General features: G+C 37.9%; 1 protein-coding gene across 1 annotated transcript in view; it reads right to left on the bottom strand.

Moving 5' to 3' along the window:
- FMN2 (formin 2) overlaps positions 1-27333 on the bottom strand; it is a 346386-nt gene that overhangs the window by 81591 nt on the left and 237462 nt on the right. The window contains exon 14 of the mRNA XM_087424460.1: positions 21252-21344. Coding sequence (XP_087280586.1) covers positions 21252-21344 — 93 coding nt within the window. The remainder of the gene's footprint in view (positions 1-21251; positions 21345-27333) is intronic.

Below are 27333 nucleotides of genomic sequence, written 5' to 3'. Positions count from 1 at the left end.
GATAATCAAGTACATTTTCTTACTAATTCCAAGCTGAACTCAAATTAGGACCCTTGAGATAAAACAAAAATCTCTATAAGCCTTTAACTAAGAATATGCAAATGCATGTTTTAAGATAGAGTTTTCAATACTAAACACACCACCAATTAATTCTAATTTGTAGATTCAAAATACCAAAATACAAAACTGCTTGAAATAAAAATCTGAAAACCAGAACCTTTCCTGATGTGTTTTCTTTTCCTCCTAACTTTACTTGCCAAAGCAATGCTTGAATTATAGTAGGAAGGCTAGGGAATTCCAATCCTAGAAACAAAAGCCACATAATTTAATGTCACAATATTTCAACCAAACTTCGAGTGTCCAGTGTGTTTTGGATACTTTGTTAGGGACTCATATAAAGATAAATATTATATAGTCTTTCCTTTCAAGAAAATGTTAGATGAAAAGAGAGACATTTAAATAAGCATTTAAATAATTTGCCTTAAATAAGTAGTTAAATAAATTTAAATAAATACCAGAAATATTAAGAGAAAGACAGGATTCAAACCTAAGCAGTCTGACTCCAAAGCCATACTGTCAAGTCACTCATGAACACAGTTAAGGGAAACATTTACCTATCGAGAGAGAAGTTAGTAAGGAAAGGAGAAAGGCAATGCACTGTGCTGGGACTAAAATGATGGACAATGGGGCCAGCTCGGTAGCAAAGTGGTTAAGTTCATGTGCTCTGCTTCAGCAGCCCAGGGTTCATGGGTTTGGATCCCGGGCGCAGACCTACACACTGCTCATCAAGCCATGCTGTGGCAGCATCCCACGTACAAAATAGGGGAAGACTCGCAAAGATGTTACCTCAGGGCCGATCTTCCTCGCCAATAAATAAATAAATAAGTAAAATGATGAACACGTGTTATCCAAGTGAAAAAAGAGGCAGAGACTGGAGAGGGCATTTAAATAACAAACAGCAGGACAAAAGGTGCAGAAGCAAAAGTGCACCATAGTCCAAGACGTCAAGAAGGAAGATCACAATGGAGACAAGATGGGAAATATAATGGAAAGTAGCTGGCCAAAAAGCTGTATACAGAGGTAGGTCCAGCCTCTTATGGTGTGATATTACAAGAAGCATACAAAGGAGACTGATAAACCAATGGAAAGAGATTTCCTTTTCTAGATTTCATAAACAAGAACCAAACTTACCCTCCTGCTGTAATCAACCAGAAAATTGGATAAAGTATATGAAACAACAGTTTTCTTGTACTGGACAACAGGCTGCACAGGACTCTGATGTCTGAAAGAATGTAAACAAACTAGTTGAGCCCTACAATCTTCCTGGATTTGTCTGAAGGCAATTTCCAGATTGTGGGCCCTGGGAAGGGGAACCCAAATAAGCCAACCAGTCTTGCTGAGTTCAGGAAACAGAGATAGGAGTTTGGGGAGTCTAAAATGACTGAAAGTTGAGGAGCAGAGTGTCAGAGAAGAAATAGGCTTGCAGAAAAGAAGGGCTAGAAATCTATATTGAGGTCCTTGAGTTTTTCTGAGTTTTAGGCAGCATGTATACAGCATGAAATTCTGTAAGTCAAAGCAAAGAACCAAGGAGCTATGAATTGTATGATTTCCATAGCTCATACAGGGCCAAGAGATGTTCAAGGTCTGAGGAGCTAGAGTGGAGGGCTGTTGCTGACTATCTGGGATAGGACAGTTATTGGAGACGCTAGGGTGGGGAGGTAATGGGTACTCTAGGTTACCTCCAGCAAAGCTTAAAAACATGCCTTAAAGGATCAAACTGAGTCATAATTAATTTAAATTGTCTAACAAACAAAGCCAAATATTTCTTTAGAATAATACACAAACTCCACATACTCAACAACATAACGATCACAGTGCCTAGCACTTAATAAAAAATTACTAGACCAACCAAGTATTAGGAAAATGGAATCAATTACCAGAAGATAAATAAGTCAATAGAAATAGGCCCAGGAATGCCAAGAGATGAACTAGCAAACAAAACTAAAGCATTAAAACTAAAGCAGCTATTATAACTATTCTCAAATATTAAGGGAAAAACATGAACACAGGAGAAAAATGGATCTTAGTCTGCTCAGGGTACTGTAACAAAATACCAAAGACTGAGTGGCTTAAACAATAAATATTCAATTGTCACAGTTCTGGAGGCTGCAAGTCTGAGATCAGAGTGTCAGGATGGTAGGACTCTGGTGAAAGCCTTACTGGTTTGCAGACAGTCAACTTCCTGTTGTATTCTCACATGGCAGAGAGCAGAGAGACAGGCAAGCTCTCTCATGTCTCTTCCTATAAGGGCACTAACCCCATTTATGAGGGCTCCACCCTCACAACATAATTGCTTCTCAAAGCCCCACCTCCTACTACCATCACAAGGAGGGTTAGGGTTTCAACATATGAATTCTGGGGGAGACAAACATGCAGTCTATAACAATGGAAGATACAAAAACAGAACCAAATGAAACTTGTAGAAATAAAAAATATAGTACCTGAAATGAAAAATTCACTTGAAAATGAAAGTTCACTTGAAAATGAAAATAGCATCAGATTAGATATTTCAGAAGCAAAGAACAATGAACTTGAAGACAAAACAATAGGATTTATTCCAACTGAAGCATATATAAGAAAAGACTGAAAAAGCCAACTCAGCCTTGATGACCTCAGGACAATAGTAAATAGTCCAGCATGTGTGTAACTGGAGTTTTGGAAGGAAAGGGCAGAAAAGTAACTGAAGGAATAATGGCCAAGAGTTCTTCAAATCTGATAAAAACTATAACCTCCCAGATCCCAGAGGTAAATTAACTCCAAGCAAGATAAATGCAAATATATACCATGAATACACATACACCAATGCACATTAAAATCAAAATCCTAAAAATCAGCAATAAAGGCAAAAACTTAAAACAGCCAGAGGTGGGGGAAAACACATTCTGTAACAAGGAACAAAAATAAAAATTACTAAAGACTTTGTGGTAGGCAGAATAAGGCCTTCCAAGGATGTTTACATCCTTATCCTCAGAATCTGTGAATATGTTATGGCAAGGGGAATATACATGGCAAGGGGAAATTAAGGTTGCAGATGAAATTAATATTGCTAATCAGCTAATTTTGAGATGAGAAGGTCATCCTGTATTATCTAGGTTGGCTCAAAGTAATCACAGGGTCCTTATAAGTGAAAAGAAGGCAAGAAAGTCAGTGTCAACATGATACAGCATGAGAAAAATTCTATCAGCCGTTGCTGACTTTAAAGATGCAAGGAGGCCCTGAGTCAAGGAATGTGGAAAACCTCTAGAATCTGAAAAAGGTAAGGAAGTGGATTCTGCCCCAGAGTCTCCAAAAGGAAGTAACACCTGCTGACAACATGATTTTACCCAGTGAAACCCATTTTGGGTTTCCAAGCTCCAGAGCTGTAAGATAATAAATCTGTTATTTATTTCACTTCTGAAACATTTGCAACTGAAGAGGAGAGGGAAGCACACTGCCAGACCTCCTAAGGCATCACTTACATAAGGTCACCTCTCTGAGAGCAGGAGATGTAGCCGACCTACCTAATACATAGACACAAGCACAGGGAAAGAGGCAAAATGAGGAGGCAAAGGAATACGTTCCAAGTCAGGGAACAGGACGAAACCCAGAAAAGGAACTAAGCGAAACAGAAATGAGCAGCCTACGCAACAGAGAGTTCAAACAAAGAGTGTTAATGATGCTCACTGATCTTGTGAGAAGAATGGATGAACTCAGTGAGAACATCAACAAAGAAATGGAAGATATAAAAAAGGTTGGGGTAATTTGTTACAGCAACAATAGGAAACTAACACATATTTCTTATGAGAAACCACGCAAGCAGAAGACAAGAAAGAGAATATCTGAAAGTTTGGCAAGGAAAAAAAAACCTGTCAACTGACAATTCTATATCCAGTGAAAATATCTTTCAAAAACAGAGGTAAAATCAATCAATCAATCAATCAAATGCTAAAAGGTTTGGCATCTGCAGATCTACATAAAAATAAATGTTTTATTTATTTATTTATTTTTTATTTTTGTGAGGAAGATCAGCCCTGAGCTAACATCCAATGCCAATCCTCCTCTTTTTTCTGAGGAAGACTGGCCCTGAGCTAACATCCGTGCCCATCTTCCTCTACTTTATAAGGGACGCCACCACAGCATGGCTTGACAAGCAGTGCATTGGTGCGTGCCCAGGATCTGAACCAGCGAATCCCAGGCCACCGCGGCAGAGCCCGCGCACTTAACCGCTTGCACCACTGGGCCGCCCCCAACAAGAAATGTTAAAGGAAGTTATTCAAGCAGAAAGAAAATGATACCACATGGAAACTTTGATCTATACAAATGACTGAAAAGAACTAGAAATGCTAATTATGTAGATAAATATAAAAGACATTTTCTGATTTTTAAATTTCTTTGAAAGATAACTGACTGTTAAAAGCAAAAGTATGAACAATACATTGCTTTGGTTATAATATATATGGAAGTAGACTATACGACAACAACAACACAAAGAACAGGAAGGAGAATGGAAACATATTGTTGTAAAGGACTTAGATTATATTTGAAGTTGAATAACATTATTTGAAGATAGACTGTAATAAATTAGAGAGGCACAATGTAAACTCTAGAGAAACCATTTAAAAAATAAAACAAAAAGGTATAGATAATAAGCCAATGGTAGAAATAAAATAGAATACTCAAAAATACCCAATTCATCCATAACAAGGCAGGGAAAGAGGAAAAAAAGGAAAAGAAATGGGACAAATAAAAGACAAATATAAAGATGGTGAATTAAATCAAACCATATTAATATTTACATATTAATATTTACATTAAATGTAAGTGGTCTAAACACTCCAATTAAAAGGCAAAGATTTTCAGCTTGGATATAAAAGATTTAACTATACGCACTCTTGAAGAAACCCACTTAAAATATTAATATACATTTAGGTCAAAAGTAAAAGAATAGAAAAAGGTATCTCATGCAAACACTATTCACAATAAACCTAATTATTCAAGCTACTCTTTAAAATTCAAGAATCCAGGGGGCTGGCCCTGTGGTCTAGTGGTTAAGTTCAGCATGCTCTGCTTCGGTGGCCCAGGTTTGGTTCCTGGGTGCAGACCTACATCACTTGTGGGCAGCCATGCTGTGGCAGCGACCCACACACAAAATAGAGGAAGACTGGCACAGATGTTAGCTCAGGGCAAATCTTCCTCAGCAAAATGAAATAAAATAAAATAATTAAAAAGAAATTCAAGAATCCAGTTAAAATCTAAGAATTACCCCCAAAACAGGGGTCCAAGAAGCCACTGTCAATCTATCAGATTTGGCACATGAGATGAGACCACTTGCCATCTGAGTTAGATGACTTCTCTCATAGGTTGACTTGCTTTATGAATATCTTACTAAGATTTTATCCATTTACAATGGAGAGATGGGTACTTACACCTATGCACTGTTTTGTGCCCCAGATCTATGCCACATAAGTGTTACTCATCTTCAGAGTAGAGATAGGTAACCAGAGACATCCTACTTAGACATACTCCCTCAATTCTAATGTACCTAGTGCCCACGTAACACCCAGTAAGAACATCTGTCAAGTAGAAAATTAACAGACTGACAGAGTTTAAACATTAACCGGAAATCTTTGTAATTCTAAATGGTTAAATTTATTAAGTTACGAGTACTTCCCTCTGAATCAACATGTTGATATTTCTTAAGTAACTACAGAAAAAGATCCTTTGGTTTCATTATACCAGAATTGCTTTAACAAAAGAGGTTTAAAATTTTTAAAGTAGTAGTCATGATTTCAATCTCTAGATGATTTTTTGTCAAAAAACTAGAAAGTGTCACATCAGCCATTAAGGAGTGTGTTTGGGGTAAGGAATGTGTTTGGGGTTCTGCTACAAGAACCTAATGATTTGGTCAGGATTCATCCTCATGGTGGATCCTACTCAAGTGCCCAGGACCCAAGGAAGGAAAGTTGAAGCTTAATCATAAAAAATATGCAGTTAACAGTTTATTATCTAACATGGAGGCAAATAGGAAATACTTTAAAAATATAATTCAGATATTTGACATTTTAAAATGTATTAGATATAATCTAAATAAATCTAAACTATAATGAAGGGGGTCCAAGATGGCAGTGTAGGAAAAGCCTGAACTCACCTCTTCCCATGGACACACCAAATTTATAGCTACATACGACCATCATTTCTCTCTGAAAAAGATCTGAAAGTTAAAGGAACTGCTTTTCACAACACAAGGACCACATTGAGAAGGACACAATCTGGCAAAAAAAAAAAAAAAAAAACCATCCCCACTGTGGTGACAATACAATAGGGACGGATCTCACCAGACAGGTGCTTCTTCTGAAGGAGGGAGGGGTTGGTGCCCCTCATCAGGCACTCCAGCCCCTGGGATCTACACCAGAGAGATGAGCCCCCAAAACGTCTGGCTTAGAAAACCAGTGGGGCTGACATCCAAGGTCCCAAAGTGCTATAGGAAACTGAGATTCTCCTCTTAAGGGGCAGGTGTGCATCTTGTTCACCCGAAGATCCAGCAAAATAACAGCAGCTTGAAAAGTGCTGAGATTATAGGTGAAGGAGAGTCATTTGCAAATCTAAAAGCATCAGCTGGAGAGGCAGGCGATGGTGGAAACAATCCCCAGAGGTGGAGGTGCTGGCAGACACCATTGCTATGCTCCCTGCCTGACCGGCCAACACAGGTGGGCCAGCTTGGATGCAGGGGCGAGCAGTCGTGGCATTATCCTGACACCTCATTGAAGCCGGAGAGCTCCAGTGGTCACAGCACTCCACAGCTTCCTGGCTAGGGCAGGAGGGCGTAAGTGGTCATGGCATTCTCCCGCTCCCTAGCTAAAGTCTGTGAGCACAGGTAGCTGTGACAGTACCCCACCCCTGGCTGGGGCTGGGGCAAATGAGCAGTTGCAATATTCTCCCATTCCCAGCCTAAAGCCGACAAATGCGCCAAGACATGATACTCTCCCACTGCTTTGCTGAAAGCCGTAGGCGCACACAGGCAAGCCATTTTCCTGCTGCCTTTCTGAAGCCAGCATATGCGCACCACCCCCTACACTCTCCAGCTGCCTAGCTAAAGTCGGCGGATGTGCGCAATCTATACAAGGGACACCCATTGATCACTTGGCCCTGGTAGCCAAAAGGGATGGCATCCCCGAGCTCCACAAGACTATAACAATCGAAAAGATAGTCTTTGGCAGGCCACCACCCCCAGGGCACTGCAGAGAGCAGACTGAAACACAACCCCAGTCTTCCTCTGAAAAGGCCTACTTACTTAGCCTGGAGCTTCAGCCTGAGGGACAGGCTTCAAGTGTCCCACAAAGGGAGACACTATCCTTGTGCACCCCCTTAGCCTTGCTACAGCTGGATGAGACCTCACAAAAAGGAGATTATATACTAGTCAGGAGCCCCGATTTTTACAACTGTTTCCCAGGGGACACCTCCTGGTCTGGAGGTGAGCAGGGATTACAATTGCAGCCCCATGGGACTGTATATATTTGCATACTTTAAAAGCTGCTGCCTGAGGGTCTGGCTCCCAATCAGCCCAGAAACTAGGTGCTAAATGAGATTCCTCCCCTCGGAACATTGACATGTCTTGGCACGCCCCCAACAAAAAGGGCATATCAAGAATAAATCAGGCAGTTTAGATAGCCAAAAAGGTTCAAGAGACAACTAAGAGCTAGGGCAGGGTTGAACGAGAAGGATCATCACCTACACAAGGCCACTCCTTCAAGACTGAGAGAGGGAGCAGTTTCACCTAATACATAGAAACAAACACAGAGAATGAAGCAAAATGAGGAAGCATAGGAATATGTTCCAAATGAAAGAACTAGACAAAACTTCAGAAAAAGACCTTAATGATATGGAGATAATCTACCTGATACAAAATTCAGAGTAATGGTCATAAAGATGCTCACCATACTCGAGAGAAGAATGGATGAACATGGTGAGAACTGCAACAAAGGATTAAAAAATGTATGACAAAACTAATCAGAGCTGAAGAGTACAATAACTGAAATGGAAAATACACTACAGGGAATCAACAGCAGATTAGATGATAAAGAAGAGCGAACCAGTGATCTGGGAGACAGGGTAGTAAAAATCACCCAATCAAAACAATGAAAAAAGAATTAAAAAAAAATAAGGATAGCTTATGGGACCTCTGGGACAACATCAAACGTACTAACATTAGCATTATAGGGGTCCCAGAAGGAGAAAGAGACACAGGGGCAGAAAACTTATTTGATGAAATAATGCTGAAAACTTCCCTAACCTGGGAAAGGAAACAGACATCCAGGTCCAGGGAGCAGAGAGAGTCCCAAACAAGATGAACCCAAAGAGAGCCACACCAAGATACAAGATAACTATAACTACAATAAGTAGTTAAGGGATACATAAAATAAGAGATGTAAAATATCAAAAACATAAAATGTGAGGAGAAGAAGAGTCAAAATGTAAAGCTTTTAGAATACATTCGAACTTACATGACTATCAGCTTAAAGTAGACTGCTATATACACAGGTCAATACATATGAATGTCATGGTAACCACAAACAAAAAACCTACAATAGATACACAAAAAATAAAGAGAAAGGAATCTAAACATAACACTAAAGAAAGTCATCACTCTCAAGGGAAGAGACCCAGAGAAGAAGAGAGGAATATAGAAGAACTTCTGTTGTTCTTCTTCTTTCTGGTTGTTTTACAAAAACAACCAGAAAACCATTACCAAAATGTCAATAAGTACATACCTATCAATAACTACTTTAAATGTAAATGGACTAAATTCTCCAATCAAACATAGGGTGGTTGAATGGATGAAAAATCAAGACCCATATATATGCTGCCTACAAGAGACGTACTTCAGATCGAAAGACACACGCAGACTAAAAAGTGAAGAGATGGAAAAAGATATTCACTAAAAAGTGAAGAGATGGAAAAAGATATTCCATGCAAATAGAAACAAAAAGAAAGCTGAGATAGCAATACTTATATCAGACAAAATAGACTGTAAAACAAAGACTACAACAAAAGACAAAGGAAGACATTAGATAATGATAAAGGGGTCAATCCAAGAAAAGGATATAATATTTATGTAACCAACATAGGCGCACCTAAATATATAAAGCAAATATTAACAGATATAAAGGGAGAAATTGACAGTAATACAACAATAGTAGAGGAATTAAAACCCACTTATACCAATGGATAGATCATCCAGACAGGAAATTAATAAGGAAACATTGGCCTTGAATGACACAATAGACCAAATAACCTTAACAGATATACACAGAACATTCCATCCAACAACTGCAGAATACACATTCTTCTCAAGAGCACATGGAACATTCTCCAGGATAGACCACATGTTAGGCCACAAAACAAGTCTCAATAAGTTTATGAAGACTGAAATCATATCAGGCATCTTTTCCAACCACAACAGTACAAAACTAGAAATCAATTACAAGAAGAAAACTGGAAAAAACACAAACACGTGGAGACTAAACAACATGCTACTAAACAACCAAAGTGTCAATGAAGAAATTAAAGAGGAAATCATAAAATACCTTGAGACAAATGAAAACGGAAACACAACTTTCCAAAATCTATGGGATGCAGCAAAGGCAGTTTTAAGAGGCAAGTTCATAGTGCTACAGGCCTACCCCAAGAAACAAGAAAATTCCCAAATAAACAATCTAACTTTACACCTAAAGGAACTCGAAAAAGAAGAACAAAGCCCAAAGTTAGTAAAAAAACAGAAATAATAAAGATCAGAGTGGAAACAAATGAAATAGAAACAAAAAAACAATAGAAAATATCTATGAAACTAAGAGCTGGTTCTTTGAAAAGATAAACAAAATTAATAAACCTTTAGCTAGATTTACCAAGGAAAAAAAAATAGAGGGCCTGAATAAATCAGAAATGAAAGAGATGTTACAACTGACACCACAGAAATACAAAGGATCATGAGATTACTACGAACAATTATACAACAACAAATTATTTACAATAGCCAAGATATGGAAGCAATCTAAGTGTCCATCAATAGAGGAATGGACAAAGAAGATGTGGTGTATATATACAATGGAATATTACTCAGCCATAAAAAAGAATTGAATCTTGCCATTTGCAACAACATGGATGGACCTGGAGAGTATTATGCTAAGCGAAATAAGTCAAATGGAGAAAGACAAATACAGTATGATTTCACTTATATGTGGAATATAAAAAAACAAAACAAATAAAACAAAATAGAAACAGACTCATAGATACAGAGAACAAAGTAGAGATTGCCAGACAGGAGGGTAGTGGGGTGTTGGGCAAATAGGTGAAGGGAATTAAGACATACAAATCTCTAGTTATAAAATAAATACGTCACAAGGATATAATGTACACTATAGGTAATACAGTCAATAATATTGTAATAACTTTGGTGACACAGTGGTTACTACACTTCTCGTGGTGATCATTTCATAATGTATACAAGTGTTGAATCACTATGTTGTACACCTGAGACTAACATAATATTGTATGTCAACTATACTTCAATAAAATAAATAAATTAAAAAGAAAAAAAAAAAGAAAATATAGTGTGTACAGTCATGCAATGGATTATTACTCAGCCCTGAAGAAGAATAAAATTCTGCCATTTGTGACAATGTGGATCGACTTAGAGAGTATCATGCTAAATGAAATAATTCAGAGAAAGACAAATACCATAATGATCTCACTTAGATGTGGAATCTGAAAAACAAAACAAAGAAACAAACAAAACAGAAACAGATTCATAGATACAGAAAACAAACTGGTGGTTGCCCGATGGGAGGGAGGTTGTGGGGCCAGCAAAATAGGTGAAGAGGATTAAGAGGTACAAACTTCCAGTTATAAGTCACAGGGATGTAATGTATAGCATAGGGAATACACTCAATAATATTGTAATAACTTTGTAGGGTGTCAGATGGTAATTAGACTTATCATGGTGATCATTTCGTAATATATATAAATATAGAATAACTATGATATACACCTGAAACCAACAAAATATTGTATGTCAATTATACTTTAATAAAAAAATCATAACCAGAAAAAAGATTTTAAAAATATAATGAGCATTCATATACTTTAATAATCATGATACTGAACATAATTCAATCTTTCCCAGAAGACTGCAGGTTATTATGAGGTTCATTGGTGATTGTACTATAAGAGAATGACAATAACAGGGAAAATGAGACCTGTTAGGAAGGGATTAGCATCATAAAACCAAGAGATTACTCTGAGCTAGGATAGGGTGAATACAATGGGATTAGAGGGAAGTTGACATGTTTGAGGAAATCCACAAAACTTAGTAACGATTAGATGAGAGAGGCAAGGTTGGGAGGAGCATATGGGAAAAGGAGGCCTGAGGAACAAGGCCACTATTGCTTTTGACCCAACAGTTCCACATTTAGGAATGTATTGTACAAGGATGCACTATGAGAAATGTACACATTTATTCTCTGCAATCTTTTTCTTTTAAAGGCAACATTGTAGGAGAGAAGGTTTATAAGTAAAGAAACGAGCAAATAAGTTTTGGTGCACTTCTACGATGGAATACTATGAAGTCATTAAGAAGAATGGACTGATGCAAAATTATCTCAAAGATATTTTAATTGAAAAAAATCCAAGATAAGCCTCTATGTTCAACCATACTAAGGATTAGATATCAAAAAGTTTCACAACAAAGCACACAAAGATGCTGGATTAAAATAAACTGTAATGCATGGCTGAGTTGGCTAGAAAATAAGGAAAATTCTCTGAGGTCATAAAAACAAAACAGGAGCAAGACTCCAAAGAGGTGTGAGCAGACACTGCCTTAGGGCATCACTAAACCCAGCAACCTGGAGCTGTAGTTTGAAAGGCCATAAAGGAAAATTTTGAACAGGCCTAGAATCCTCCAAGGTGTCCAAAGAGACAGCCCCTCAGCAAAGAAGAAACTGAAAAGCATTACCCAATTAAGGTAGACACTGAGGAAATGTGTCCATCTCTCCTGTAGCTCTGGATGGGAGGCGACACCCCCTCACATAAGAGCCCATAACCCCAAACGGGCAATCACACTGCCTTGGGCCTCAATCCACAATGAGAGATCCTAAAATACAAGGCAAGAATTTATTTTAAAATAGTTCTTGGTTGGCAGTGCCCCCTGACCATTAGCCAAGATAAACATAAAGAGAAATAGAAAAACATAAAAGAGCCTGAGAGAAAATTTAGATTAGAAACAAAAACTGGACCAAGGCAGAGTTGCCAGCGCAATTAGGGAAGGAAGAGGCAGAGGCATCCAGACTCCTGAAAGGAATTTACTTTCAGCCCAGAATTTTATAATTAGCAAACCTATCTCTTAAAAAACAAGCGTGATGTATATTTCCACCCAGACAAAAACAGAGAGTTTACAATCCAGAGTCTCACATCAAAGTTACTTTTAAAGAGTACACTTCAGGAGGAAGAAAAGGCATCTTAGAAGGAAGGCATATAGGAAGCCATGGTATGGTAAACAAAGAAAATGGTATTGGTTATAAAAACATAAGATGATACTACAACACTGGAAAAGAGGGGCCTATCAGTATAAATGGGTGAGATTAGAGTTAAAGCACTCAAAGGACTCATATTATTTTAAACCTTAGACTTTCTTAAAGAATCATGTTAAAAAATTAAAGGTATACATTAAAAGATACAGAATATAGTTTGCTAAGTAGTAGAGGGGAAAAAATTGAATGAGAAGAAAACCCTCAATCAATTTGTGGTAATTTGTTTACAAAGATGATCAAAATAATTCCTCCCATTCCTCTAATCATGCCCCTTTGCAATGGGACACGTCCACTCTTCCTTTCCATATGACAACGAAGGTACCAGCCAGTGCAATATGGCCAGAAAAAAAAAAATGGAAAAAAAAAAACTAAGAAATAAAATGGTCATTATTTGTGCTGATTTTACAGAGAAAACTTTTTCAAAAATTACTGTATTGATAAGAGTTCAGCAAGTTTCTAGAATGTAACAGCTTTATACAATATTCAAGTTTTATATATCTTCAAATAGTAATAGTAAGTGTGATTCACAAAATTATAGCAAAAAATAAGGTCCTCAGGAATATGACTATAAAAAAAACTATGTGAAGACCTTAATAAATGAATTGTAACACTTTTTAGACAGATTTTAAAAGAGGCATAAATAAATGTCAGTCTTTGTCATGTGCATAGACAGAAAACCTCAGTATCATAAAGATGTGTCAGTTCTCCCCACGCTGATCTATAAACTCTGCAATTGTGTCAAAATCCTAATTGATTGATTATTTTGGTAGATCTTGACAACTTGATTCTAAAATTATAAAGAAGAATAAATTACCAATAAGAGGCATAACTCTCCTAAAGAAGGTAGGAATCTAATCTTACCACATTTCAAGTCTTAATAGAAGGCTACAGTAAATAAGACAGTGACAGGTTTTGTTATAAGGATGAAGAATGGACATAGGCCAAAGCAATAGTATAGAGAAAACCTAGGAAAACTACACATACATATACAATAGTGGCGGCACTGTATTTTAGTAGAGAAAAGATGGTCTATCCATTACATGGTACTAAACAACTTAACATTATCTCCATGCCAGAAAATTAAATTTGATTCTTCTCGCAGACCATACATAAAAATCAATTACACACATAAACAAAAATCAGATAGATTGAAGGAATAAATGTGAAAGCAAACTATGACATTTTTACAGGAAAATATAGGATAATACCTTTATAAACTTGTAGTAGGGAAAGATTTCTTAAAAAAGGCAAAAATTATATACCATTAAGGAAAAGGTTGATAAATATCACTACATAGAAACAAAGAATTTCTGTTCATCAGTTGTCAGTGAAGAAAAGTGAAAAGACAAGCCCTAAAGTGGGAGAAGTGTTTGCAACAATTTAACTATGTTTTAATATCCTGAATATATAAAGAATTCCTAATAATTCAATAAGTAAATGACAGACAATTCAACAGAAAAAGAGTAAAAAAACTCAAAAAGGCATTTCATAGAAGAGGAAACAACTATAAACATAGGGAAATACACTACATCTCATAAATAACAGGAAAATGCAAATTAAAACCTCAATGGAATGGATTGTAATTAGTATTTGGATGGTGAACATGAGAACATGATGTAATCCATGCAGAAATCGAAGTATAATGATATACACCTGAAATTTATACAATGTTATAAACCAATGTTACCGCAATAAACAAACAAAAAAAAAGCCTCAATGGAATACCATTTTAAACAATGGACGACCAAAAAAATTAAATTTAAGAACCAAATGCCAGCAAGGATTTGACACGACTTGAACTCTGCTGGTAGAAGTGTAGATCGGAATTAATCACTTTTTAAAACAATTTGGCTTTACCTTGAAGGCTGAAGATCCATATACCCTATGACCCAGCAAATGTTTGCTCTCTTAGATTTGTACCATAAAGAGAGAGTATGCATGCACACCAGGAGTTGTGAACACAAATGTTCATATAAGCATTTTTCGTATTAGCTAAAAAAGGGAAAGAACAGGAGAGAAGTTGTGGTGTGGTATATTACTACAATGGAGTCAACATTAACAAAACAGAGCCATGATGCATAAACATGGAAGAATCTCAAGAACCATGTTCAAAGGAGAAAAAACAAGTCACAGAAGAGTATGCTTATAATTCCATTTATACAAAGTACATAAACTTGAAAAACTAAATAATATATGGATTACAATTTACATTTTTGGCAAAACTATAAAGAGAAAGCATGGAATGATAGGTACAAAATCCAGGATAGTGGCCATGTCTGGAGAGAACATAGGCATAAGACCGAGGAAGGATAAACAGAAGAGTTGAACATATTGATCATGTTCTATTCCTTGAGGAGGGTATACATGGTTGTTCATTTCATTATAATTCTTTAGATCTCATTCAGGTTATAATATATACTATATATCATAGAACCTTACTTATGTTATATGTATATAACATATATGACTTTTACATATGCAGTTGATCCTCATTATTCATGGATTCTGTATTTGTGAATTTGCCATTTGCCTACTCACGAAAATTTATTTTAATTCCAAAATCAATACTTCCAGTACTTTGTACCCAAGGACACGTGCAGAACAGTGGAAAATCTGAGTTCCCTGACATACACATTCCCAGCTGAGGCTGAACAAACCAATGATGCTCTGACTTCCTTCAGCTCTCATATTGTAAATAATTGTCCTTCTCACAGTCTTAGTGACACATTTTTCACATCTTTGTGGGGTTTTTTGGGTGATTTCTCTTAAATGACCCCCAAGTGTAGTACTGTAGTGCTGTCTAGTGTTCCTGAGTGCAAGAAGGCTGTCATGCGCCTTACGGAGAAAATACATGTGTCAGATAAGCTTGGTTCAGGTGTGAGTTATACCACTGTTGGCCATAAGTTCAATGTTAATGAATCACCAATATATATTAAATAAGGTGTCTTCAAACACGAACGTACATAAAACAAGGTTGTATACCGATTGATGATGAAAACGTGACTGAACTGTGACCAGAAGCCTGTGGGAACCTAACTCTGTATTTCTCCCTAGGAGCAGTGGTTCAGTATTCACTGATTCAGTGTTTGTGGTAACTTTGTAAAACATAATTATGGCAAATAATGAGAGTCTAAAGAATAATAAAATATATTTATTTTTGTGTTACACATAAAATGGATATAAAACATATAAAATTTTATGTTATGTGTGTGAGCATATATATATATACACATACACACAAACTTACATATATATGCTATTTCTATATTATATATAAAATAAATATAAAACATACATAAATAAATATAAAATATTTCATAATAAAAATGAAAAAGTGGGGCTGGCCCGGTGGCATAGAGGTTTAATTCTTGCACTCCGCTTCAGCAGCCCGGGGTTCGCTGGTTCGGATCCTGGGCACAGACCTACGGACCGCTTATCAAGCCATGCTGAGTCGGCATTCCACATAGAGCAACTAGAAGGATGTGCAACTATGACATACAACTATCTACTGGGGCTTTCAGGAGAAAAAAGGAGGAAGATTGGCAACAGATGTTAGCTCAGGGCCAATCTTCCTCAAAAGAAAAAAGAAATGGAAAAGCAAGGGGCAAAGAACAACATGTAAAGAATATAACCATGAGTGAAATATATAAACACATATGTATATGTTTCTATGCATATATACATGCTTATCTACGCACAAATGATCTGTAGAAGGAAGGAAATGAAATGTAACATTGGTCAAAATAGAGGAAAGTAATAGTAAGAAGACTTACATCCCATTATATACCTGAATTTTATAATAGATGCATGTATTACTTAAATATTATTTTTTCACACATTCATTAAAAGAGAAACAATGAGGGGCCGGCCCTGTGGTGTAGCGGTTAAGTGCGTGCACTCTGCTGCAACGGCGCCAGGATTCACCGGTTCGGATCCTGGGCGTGCACCGACGCACCGCTTGTTAAGCCGTGCTGTGGCGGCGTCTCATATAAAGTAGAGGAAGATGGGCACGGATGTTAGCTCAGGGTTGATCTTCCTCACAAAAAAAATAAAATTAAATACATATATATATATAAAAAAAAAAGAGAAACAATGAGGCCAAAGTCCCTGTCTTGGACAGCCACATGGGTGACATCACAACGATAGGGAACACAGAGGGCGGAGGAACTGAGGATCCTGAGTTTAATTGATAAAGTCATTCCTTCACCCATTCACCTATGAAATAAATATTTATTTGGAGTCTCTTATGTCCTGGGTGCTGAGCATACAGCATGGAACACATTAAGGAGATGTTTAGTATGAGGTGTCGGCAGGAGCATCTCAGTAGAAATATGTGGGAGGCAGTCATTAGTAAATCCCACATGGAATCGATTCCCGTCACTCCTCAGAGGCTCTTTGATCATTTCTCATCCACAGCTACAGAATGAATGACTGCAGCTGTTGGAAATACAGACTATTCCTCTTTTCAGAAGCATCACTTCAAATGCATGCTTCTCAAATGTTAAGAGTGGCAGGAAGGGTACAATGGAATCCAAACTGGCATCACCATTTATCAGTGTATCAGAGGAGAGAGCTTTGTCTGTCTGGTGCATGGTTTCAGCAGGCCTATTCCATTGAATACAGAAGCGTTCCCATTTTCCAGTTCTGATATTGATGACTTTTGTGTTTAACTGAATCTCTTACATAGGATTTCATCTGCATTACGGTTTCCACCACTTGACATTACACGACTTATCCACTACCTCTTGGAGTCTCCAACTATATTATAACAATTTTTAGGTTAAAATAAAATATAGCTCCAGCTTCTTATACAAGGTCTTGGTTCCAGCATGACTTTGCCATCTGTTGTGTGATTCTAGTCAAAGACCAAACCCCCTGAGCCTTTGTTTCCTTATCACAAAATGGCAACAACACTGGCTGCTCAGATGTCCTAAAGAGTAATGAAACTAAAATCACGTCGCATATAAAAGGGCTTTGGCTAATTCTTTAGCCCAACAGAAATAGTATTAATGCTTAATATTGTTATTATTGCTATCATATGGATAATAAATAAAAAGTTGTTTGCTTAAAAGGCAATTACGTTTCTTTTTCAATTTTAAGTGGTCAATGAAAGAAGATTACCTCAAAAAATCAAATTCATCTTATCTTTTTATCATCACTAAAAAACGTTCTTATTATATTTTCAGAAAAAGAAAAAAAAACAATACCAAACACGCTCAACCTGAACATGGAGCACGGCTCACAGGGCGCCACGGGTACCATTTTCTATGGAAGATACTTCTAGTAGACTTCTCAGTCTTTGGTACAGTTAATACCCACTGCTTTCGCCATCTCCTCATTCGCAAGCATAAAATTACCAATACTAAAGATTGTATATTTAAGAGTTGGGTTTCAACACCTTTTTAATTATAAGCATGTGATTACAGATTTATGCATTTTCATCGTGGTTCTATTCCTCTAGTTCAGCTACAATTTGCTATGCTTCGTTTACGGAAGAAACATTTGGGAAAAGAGTGGTTGAGGTATGGAGAGCATGGCTAATGAAAAATCTCGTTAACCATTTCTGATTTATAAAATCACAATAGTGACTTCATTTAATAGCGTGGAGAGAAACTAGCTTTTTTTGTTTAATTTGCCACTCACCCAAAAACAGTTGAGCTTAAGTTTTAAAATATACATTTATCAAAATATATCACATGAGTAAAAAGGCTGTGAAGGCCAGCAGCAGAGAACTAGGCTCCCATTTCTTGCCCAGTCACCTCAACATGCAGACACATATAAAGACAATCCACTACATCTGAGGTCCTTTAGAGCTCAGCACTATGGTTTTCATATCCACAATTTGTACACAATACGACTTCAATTCAAAAAGAGAGAGGAAAAATAAAAAGGTACGAGCGCACTGAGTTCTGAGAGAAAGGTTAGCTAAGCATGAGGTTCCCCAGTGATTTCATTTATCTCATCTTCCTTACCTCTTGTTTTCGGCTCCTTAAAAAAAAACAAAAAAACAAGAAAGGAAGGAAGGAAAAAAAAAGAGGCACAAAAGAAGATTTAACAAAAACTGCAGATAAATGCCAAATAACCATTTGGAGATTACCAATTAGTCTTCTTCATAACACAGGCACAAAAATAAAATCATCACATATGTTGGCACAGATTACACATAAGCTAAATTATAGTAACTTTGATTAAACAGTCAAGTCAAACACTTCTGCATCGTTACAGTCGTCCCACAATAACTTTTAAAATTGTTGCAGAGTTGTGCCCTTCTACTTTCTCACCTCTCTTGAATGTTAAAAGCTCAAAAACTGGTTTCTGCCCAAACTGATCCAAGAAAAATGTTTCATTCAGAAACACGTACCGCTATGATCATTCCCTCCTTTCTGAAACTCTTCATAACTCTGGCTTCCATCATAACAGCCTCTCTTTGTTTTCTTCCTCTCTCTCTGACTACTAACACCTGTTAGGGCTTCTCTTCCTCCGTCCTTCTTATAAATGTATTTTCCTCCAGAACTCTAACCCTGGGTCTATTTTTCTTACCTAGGTGACCATATCCACTCAAGAATCACCTTGCTTATGATGTCCAATCCTCCATCTCAGCTCTCTCTCCCATGTCCAATGTATATATCCACCTGCTCACCAGATAAATCCACCTGTGTGTCTACTTACAGGTGATCATGCTATCCATCCAAATCCTTTCCTATTTTTACATTCTCTATCCCAGTGATTAACACGACCACTCACCCAGCCACTCAAACCTGAAATCTGGACACCTATCCATCACCTCTATGTCCATTTGGTCACCAAGAAATTTCTGTTCTATTTATTATCCCTCAAATCTATGCTCTTTTCAGCACCATCACTACTTTCTTTGAGCAGGGCCTCCTTGTTTCTCTAGCAGTGTGCCTTAACAATTTTATAAGTGGTATCCTGTATCTGAGTCCAACCTGCCTCTGTTTAGCCCTTCCACATTGCTGCCAGTGTAACCTCTCAAATCTTTAAACCTCTGCTCCCCAAGACTTCAGGATGAAACCCAAGTTCCTCAGCCAGGTTTGGAGATGTGGTGGTGGGTAGGTGTGGGAGCTTCTGTATGATAGCGTCTGTTCGCTCACCACAGTATGAGGTGAAGTTATCATTACAGTCACCCTAAACGGAACAGGAGGTTTGAGATTGTGGAGGTTTGAGAGGAGAAGATAGGAACAAGTCTCAGAAACTTAGAGCTAAATTTGCAAGGGAAATCTTAGCATTGCTGAGTAGAAATGAGTTCCAACAGCAGGTCTGTGGTCATGACTTAAAGGCGACCCTAATCAGTGTTGTTGTAAGAGCCCGACCCTCCTCCCTGCTAAAAGGGCGAGCTACTCTGGTGCAAGTATGGAGACAGAAAGAGATGGGCTTAGTGAGGGTTGTTGGGCTTTTGCCTGGTGAGCAAGACTGCGTGTGCCATGTGTCATGCATTGTTCTGGGTAGCGAGATACAACGAGAAGCAAAGCAAAGCCACCCTCTTAATGGAGCTTACATAGTTGAGGGACAAATAAATAATACAACTGCAGAGGGTGGTAAGTATTATAAAGAATATAAAGCTGGGAGGAGGTCAGAACATTATTCATTAATATTATATTCTCAAGTCTCCTAAGAATGGTACACAGCTGCACCATTACCAACAATGAATGCCTTATGGCAGTCAGACTCAATTCTCTAAATCTGCCTATTTTAGAGCAGAGGTGAGGGACATTCCCAAGGAAGAGGTGTTTAAGCAGAGACCATGCAATCTTGGCTAGAGTAGAATTGTGAAGACAGGGAAAGAATGGGTGCATCAATGGATTGTAGGGTAGATGAAATCCAAAGACTGTTGGAGGGTCGTCCACAGACCACAAGAGCTGAACTACAAGGATAAGAGATGCTGTTAGCATGTTGTGGGAGCTAATGCAATAAAAACATATGGCCAGTATTGGGTATAGTCTCTTGAATTGTTTGAGAGAGATTTTAGATTTTGAAAATGAGGTGATTTCAAACAGCAAGACTTCTAATAAGATTCTTCTTCTTTAAAAAAAAAAAATTTGTTTCTTTAATATCTTCTGAAACTTTCCATCCCTGCTTATCTCATAGGAACACAGGAAGAGTCAATAAGCTAATATTTATAAAGTTTTTAAGCTCTCTGGAAAAAAGGTGTTCAATATCCAGAGGTATTTATACATCCTATAAAAAAATAGCATATAACGTTTTCAAGATCTGAAAAACATCAATCTACTTTGTTTTTGGGCACAATGTCTTGACAAACCAAATAAATACCAGGTTGAACTGAAGTCATAAACACAGTTAGAACTTAGAAGAATATCTCATTTTCTACCACAAAAAGCATAAAACTTAATGTCTTTATAAATATGTGCTATTTTAACCAATATCTATTGTGTTTGCTGTCATTAAAAAAACAATAATAATGAGCATTAGCCACAAAATAGCATATTAAGCAAATTGCTAGTCTCTCAAAACTGTGTAACTCACGATTAAATACAATTTGTTTTCCTGTGACGTCAAAATAATCCGTTTGAAACCAATGCGGATTTTTAAAAAATACTTTCTACCTTTCTGCTGAAAAAGGAAGGAAAACCGACATATCTCTTCAGAATTTACCTTGAATGATAAACTGTTCCATGTTTTCTTTGAAAGGCTGGATGTGCTCTTTCGAGGATACCTGGTACACTTTCCCCGCTTCAACCTCACAGGCTGAAATTAGACAGAGACATTATTTAGAATATCACACTGTTAATGGAGCATTAGAACCATTTTGAAAACATATTAGCTAATGTTAGAAAATCCTGTCAACCATGCTAATTGACATACGTTCTACACATATTTTGTAAACATCCAAGTACTGACACAAGAAGCCTAAAATCAAGACTTCATTTTAGGGGACTGTAAAAAGAAATTCTTAAGAATCCATAATCCCAGTTCGGTCACTTCCAAACTGTGTCAACTTGGACAAGTTACTGAACCTCCAAGCCTCAGTTTCATTTTTAGAATGGGCATGACCTTGCGCCAACCTCTCAGTGCTGTTATGAGGGTCAAATTAGTTAATGGATGCACAGTGTTCAAACAGTGCCTGGCACACAGTGAAGCTGTAGGTAAGTATTTCTCATCAGTAGCATTATCATCATTATCAAATGACTTCTAACACAAGTCTATCCCCAATTTAAGGCCAAATTCCTGAAAGATAACAAATAACAACTGTGGTGGAAATGTGAGTATAGCTACCAATAATTATGGAGCATATATTACATGGCAGATGCTTTTTATCTACTATTTAACTTAATCTTTAGAATAAGTTAGTAAAGTAGACATTATTACCCCATTTTACAGCTGAGGAAATTAAGGCTCAAAGAGGGCACTAATTTGCTCAAGGGTCCACAGATAATAAGCGGCAGACGCATAATTGAAATCCTGATCTGACTCCAAAGTGTATACCCTTTCCATGCCTGTGTCATCATAAATGCCTTAGTAGTCTACAGATCCCACTTGGGTTAATTGGGAAGTATTTCTAAGAAAATTCCTAAAGAAATTTCTGCCACTATGGTGATAATGAGAAACCTAAGCACAAAAGAAAATAACTCAAAATTGAAAAGCACATATTTGAAAGAAAAAACTTAGAACAGATAAACGTCTGACTCAGAAAACCATACCCTCACTACAGTTCTTAAGGTAAGGTGGCCAATTCTCAAGGCGGCTTTGTAATTATACTCGAAAATGTTTTCTTTCTCTTCTAAAACCATATTTTCCTTTTCTTTCCCCTTCAGATCACTAGCTTGTCTAAGCAGGAGAATACACGAGGGCTGTGTTGTTAGCACACATTCTCCCCATCAAATGTAAAAGACAATTAGGCGTAGTAACGTTTAAGACAAGTTACGCACATCTAGGGTTCCCTCTGCCCATTTCCCCCACCCTCCTCACTCTCTGCCTGAGCAATTCCTAGAATGCTGTCACCTGCCCAGCCCACATCCCTAGCACAGGTATCTTGTAGCTTCAGGCTCCTACATGAAACCTCCCCAAATATCACACACTCAGTATTTCCAGTACAGAACTCATCAGCCTTCTCTAGATTTGCCACCTCCTTTACTCTATTCTTGTTGGTGGTACCACTGTCTAACCCAAATAACTCAAACCAAAGCCGGAGAGTTATTCCTGACTCCCTCTCCTTATCCCAACATCCTGCTGATGTTACCTCCTACATGCTTCTTAAGCCTGCCTGTCCTCTCCATTCCTGGTCTATTCTGCGACAAATGCTCTTATCGTTCTTACCTGGGCTACTGTAGAAACCTCTTAACTGGGCTTCCTACCTCCAGTCCCCCACAGACCCATGCTCCTTCTCATAGCTGAAAAAGCTATCCAGAAGAGACCTGACCAGTCACCCACCCTCACAACCACACCCTGAAGAGAGGAACAATTTAAAAGCCTACAATATGAAGTAGAGCACTTTGCACAATCTAGGCCTTGCCAAACATTCAAGTCACCCACCTCTACTCCTGGTATTTTTTGTGCAGACTCAGTGCAATTTCTCATCTCCTTGTCTTTGCTCATGTTGGCTCCTCTGCTTAGAATGCTTCTCTCCTTACCCTCGTCATTTAACTCATCAATTCCCATAGCTGTTCATGCCTTAACCCGGGTGTAACTGCTCCTAACAAGCATTCCTTCACCACCCTATAGCCCCTGCTCTCCTCTACTCCCTACACCTGTCTCCAGGCAGGATTGGGTGTCCCTCCTCTGTGATCCCACAGCATCTTGTGCACGTAGAATTAAAGCTATTATTTATTGAGTACTTTTTATGTGCCAAGGACTATTTCTAAACACTTTACATACATTCTCCCATTCGATCCTCAAAAAATCTTTTGAAATAGATTAGTAATATGCTTGCTTATGCCAGAGAAAAATGAAATACAAAGAGACTGCTCAAATTTACACAGTACATCAGGGGGGATTTAACACCACCTTCCACACCGTATTCAACTCGTTAGTAATTGTGTCTATTCTGCCCCACGAGACTGAGTTCCTTGAAGAGAGGCAATCTAGTTCCCATATGTATTCCCAGGGCCTGATACAAGCAACACATTGTTGTTGGATGGCTTAGTGGCTGGATAAACAGCTTCTGAAGCAGAAATAACATCTAGATTTTGGAATCTAGCAGACAGAGTTTAAATTCCAGTTCACTCATCCACTGAATGAGCCTAGTGATTTGGACCTTAGTGTCCTCTTTAGACCTTAGTTTCCTCATCTGACAGTGGATTTAATAAAACGTCTCTCTAACATTAGCATGACTATTAGCCAAAATGGGTCAAAAATTCCTGACATTGAACTTAGGACATATAAGTAGAGGCACCAAAAGTAGTGGCTACTGCTGCTATTGTTTTTATATGACCACGTATAGTTTAGATTAGAGAAATTTAACATGAAATACCATAGCTGCTTTTAAAGTGTGGTCCCAGGGACAGGAGGGTATAAACCTCCTCCATGATGATTCCAAGGAAGGAGGAAGGTAACCAGTGGAGGAAGCAGAAGTGAGAGAGAGATTTCGGTTCTAAGGACAGGGGAAGGCTCATGTGTAGGGAATTCCTACAGGGGAGTACCAGCCTTGTGAGGTGGTGAGCACCTCATCAGTGGCACTCTTCAGAAGACAGAGGGCTACTTGTCAGCTATGTAGTGAAGGGATGGGTCTGATGAGAAGAGGCTCGCAGTCAGCATCCTTTGGGCCATGTCACTCACGACAGCCCCATCTAGCCTCTCTAAAAGTATAGAAATTAGGATTCTGAATATAAGAGGAACAAGTTGCATCATTTAAAGGAAATGGGGCAGAGATTTATCAGCCCTTCTTGTCATTCACTGAATTATTTCTGGCAAAATCACATGAGGAGATGTTCTCAAAGGTCTTTCGGCAGGTTCTAACTGTTAACCCATCTATTCATGCACGACACGGATACTGACCGACCACCTACTGCATTCAAGGGACTGTTGTAGGCACTGTGACTACTGCCGTGAACAGAGCAGAACTGCTGTGACAAATCTCTGCCCTTAGGGGGCTTGCCTTCTATTAAACTATACGGTCTTTAAGGAATTATTTTTCAATCCCAACGAGAAAAATAAAATATTAATAGCCTAGTGTCTAATAGCTTAGGCCAGCATGAAAACAAGAAAGAATCCAGTATCTCACCTGGTCTGATTTTCAAGACTTAAAAGCCTGAGGTAAGGAAGATTAATAGTTTGACTCTTAGTCACAACTGTTTCATTTGTCATTTTTTTATTAGAAAATGGAAGCAATAACTGTCTTTTTATGTATGATGCTGTTCTATGTCTGTAGGACACTAGGCAGCTGTAGGAACACCCTAACACTAGGAACCTACAGAGGTTAAGCTAATGGGTCTAGTGCCTTCAAGGAGGATTTCATTAGCTAAGAAAGCAGAGTTAGATCAGACTAACCATGAAAAAATCTTCTGAAATGTGCCAAAATTTCTCTAGGTCTTCATTTTTACATTTTAATATTGTTGAACTTTTAAACAACAGAATATATAACAGATAAGAAGAAAAAGTATAATAAAAAATTTAAAAACTGAAGGAAAATTACATTTTAAATTAATTTTCACCTAATTTTATAAATGTCCTTGGCCCATTCATATGAACTGTATTCTTAACATAAACGTAAGCAAAAACTATTTTTGCTATTTCTTCTATCTTCTCCCCTTCACTTATAGTACATTTTCCTGTACATAGTGGGAACCATGTAGAATTTTAGATCTATAAAAATTCTAAGGTCATTTACTGACAACCTCATCTCATTTCCAGTCCTCCTTCCAGAAGGCCACAGAAGATGCTGGGTCAAGTATCTCAGTGTTTCCAGTGATGCCCGTTCATTTCTCTGCCAGGCAGTTTTTTCCTTACTGAGCTTGTCCAATTACTAGAGTTCTCAACTGTATACTGAGTAGGACTCTCTCTCTACAGGGTATCCCTGTGGAATGATACATCTGGATTTTCCTTTAAAATATTCCAGGTATACAAACATAATTACTTGTGTAATTAAAAAGTAAGTAAAAAAAATTTTAAGTCCACCATAGATAGTTCAGGTCTTTAGTAAGTCACAGAAAAATTCCACTCTCTTTGAGGACAGATGAGGACACTCATCTCCCACCATTCTGCATTTACTCATTCCACTGTGTTTCTGGGACTTAGAATATTCCCTGGCAGGCAATAGGCATTCAACAATTACCTGTGGAATGAATGGATAAATGAATTGGATCCACCTGTCATAATGAATTTCTTTTTAATTTTCAAAATGTCATATCTATTCAAATTTCCCCACACCTTATGCGTACTATTCACCCACCTGACATATTCTTACTCCTCATGACCACTAGTTGAACTTCTTATCCATCCATATCCAACTATCACCCCAAGCCAAGGTCAATCCGCCCTGAACTTGTATCTCTATCTTCTATAGAACATGTACGAATGATAGAAGATAAAGCAAAGCTTTGGATGAAAGAGGTCTGGATTCAAGCCTAGTTCTACTGGTAGCTAAGTGACCTTGGGCTAGTTTCTTAAATTATCTGAGCCCCAGCTGCCTCAACTAGAAATTGAGATGATAAAGGCAGTGCACCTGAGTGCTAAGCACTGAGCTGTTAAGAAGGTCTCAAAAAATGACAGCTATTAATGATATTATCTCACTGCATTTATTTATGTATCTTTGTCTCTCATTATACTCTGCATTCCCTGAAGTCAAGGGCTGTCCTACTCACCTCTGCATGCCTAGTGTCTGAAATATAGAGGAAGCACTAAAGCCTCATGTAGAAAAGTACTTTCAACTATGCCAATGATCGTGACTCCCCTTAATCTGGATATTAAGCCTCCAGTGGTGGCTAACTTATAGCACCTCGTAAGTCTGAAGCAAAAGTGCACCAAAACCCAAATCCAAATTTCCAAAGCTATTCATTGTGATGTACCATCTGTACAATTATTTGTGAGTGGTTGTTGCTTTACTTATTCACTGTATTAAGAAGGAAGGGAGCCAGCCCTGATGGCCTAGTGGTTAGAGTTCAGCGCTCACTGCTTCGGTGGCCCAGGTTTGCTTCCCGGTTGCAGAACCCCATCACTCATCTGCCAGTAGCCATGCTGTGGCGGTGGCTCACATAGAAGAACTAGAACGACTTATAACTAGGATATACAACCATGTACTAGGGCTTTGGGAAGGAACAACAAAAAGAGGAAGAGTCGCAAGAGATGTTAGCTCAGGGCAAATCTTTCTCTGCAAAAACAAAAAAGAAGGAAGGGCTTGTTGGATAACCATAAAAGTAAAATGTCGAGGCGTGGCTCGGTGGCATAGTGGTTAGGTGTGCACATGCCACTTCAGCAGCCCTGGGTTCTTACATTCAGATCCTGGGCGTGGACCTACACTGCTCATCCGGCCTTGCTGTGGCAGCGATCCACATACAAAATAGAGGAAGACTGGCAACAGATGTTAGCTCAGGGCTAATCTTCCTCATCGATAGATAGATAGATAGATAGATAGATAGATAGATAGATAGATAGATGAATGAATAAATAAATAAAATGTCAAGTTCCAGATTTTGTTTATACTTATTTATGTATGAATATGTTCAATGTGATAAGGAATAAGGAAATATCTTTTAAGACTGGACTCCACTCTTCTCTTAACTGTAGTGCATCACGGTGCATA

This window comes from Ceratotherium simum, chromosome 36, assembly GCF_057802395.1.
Source record: "Ceratotherium simum simum isolate JZ-2026a chromosome 36, ASM5780239v1, whole genome shotgun sequence".
Lineage (NCBI taxonomy): Eukaryota > Metazoa > Chordata > Mammalia > Perissodactyla > Rhinocerotidae > Ceratotherium > Ceratotherium simum.
The sequence above is the reverse complement of the archived record's forward strand: the minus strand, read 5'-3'. Positions and strand labels throughout refer to the sequence as shown.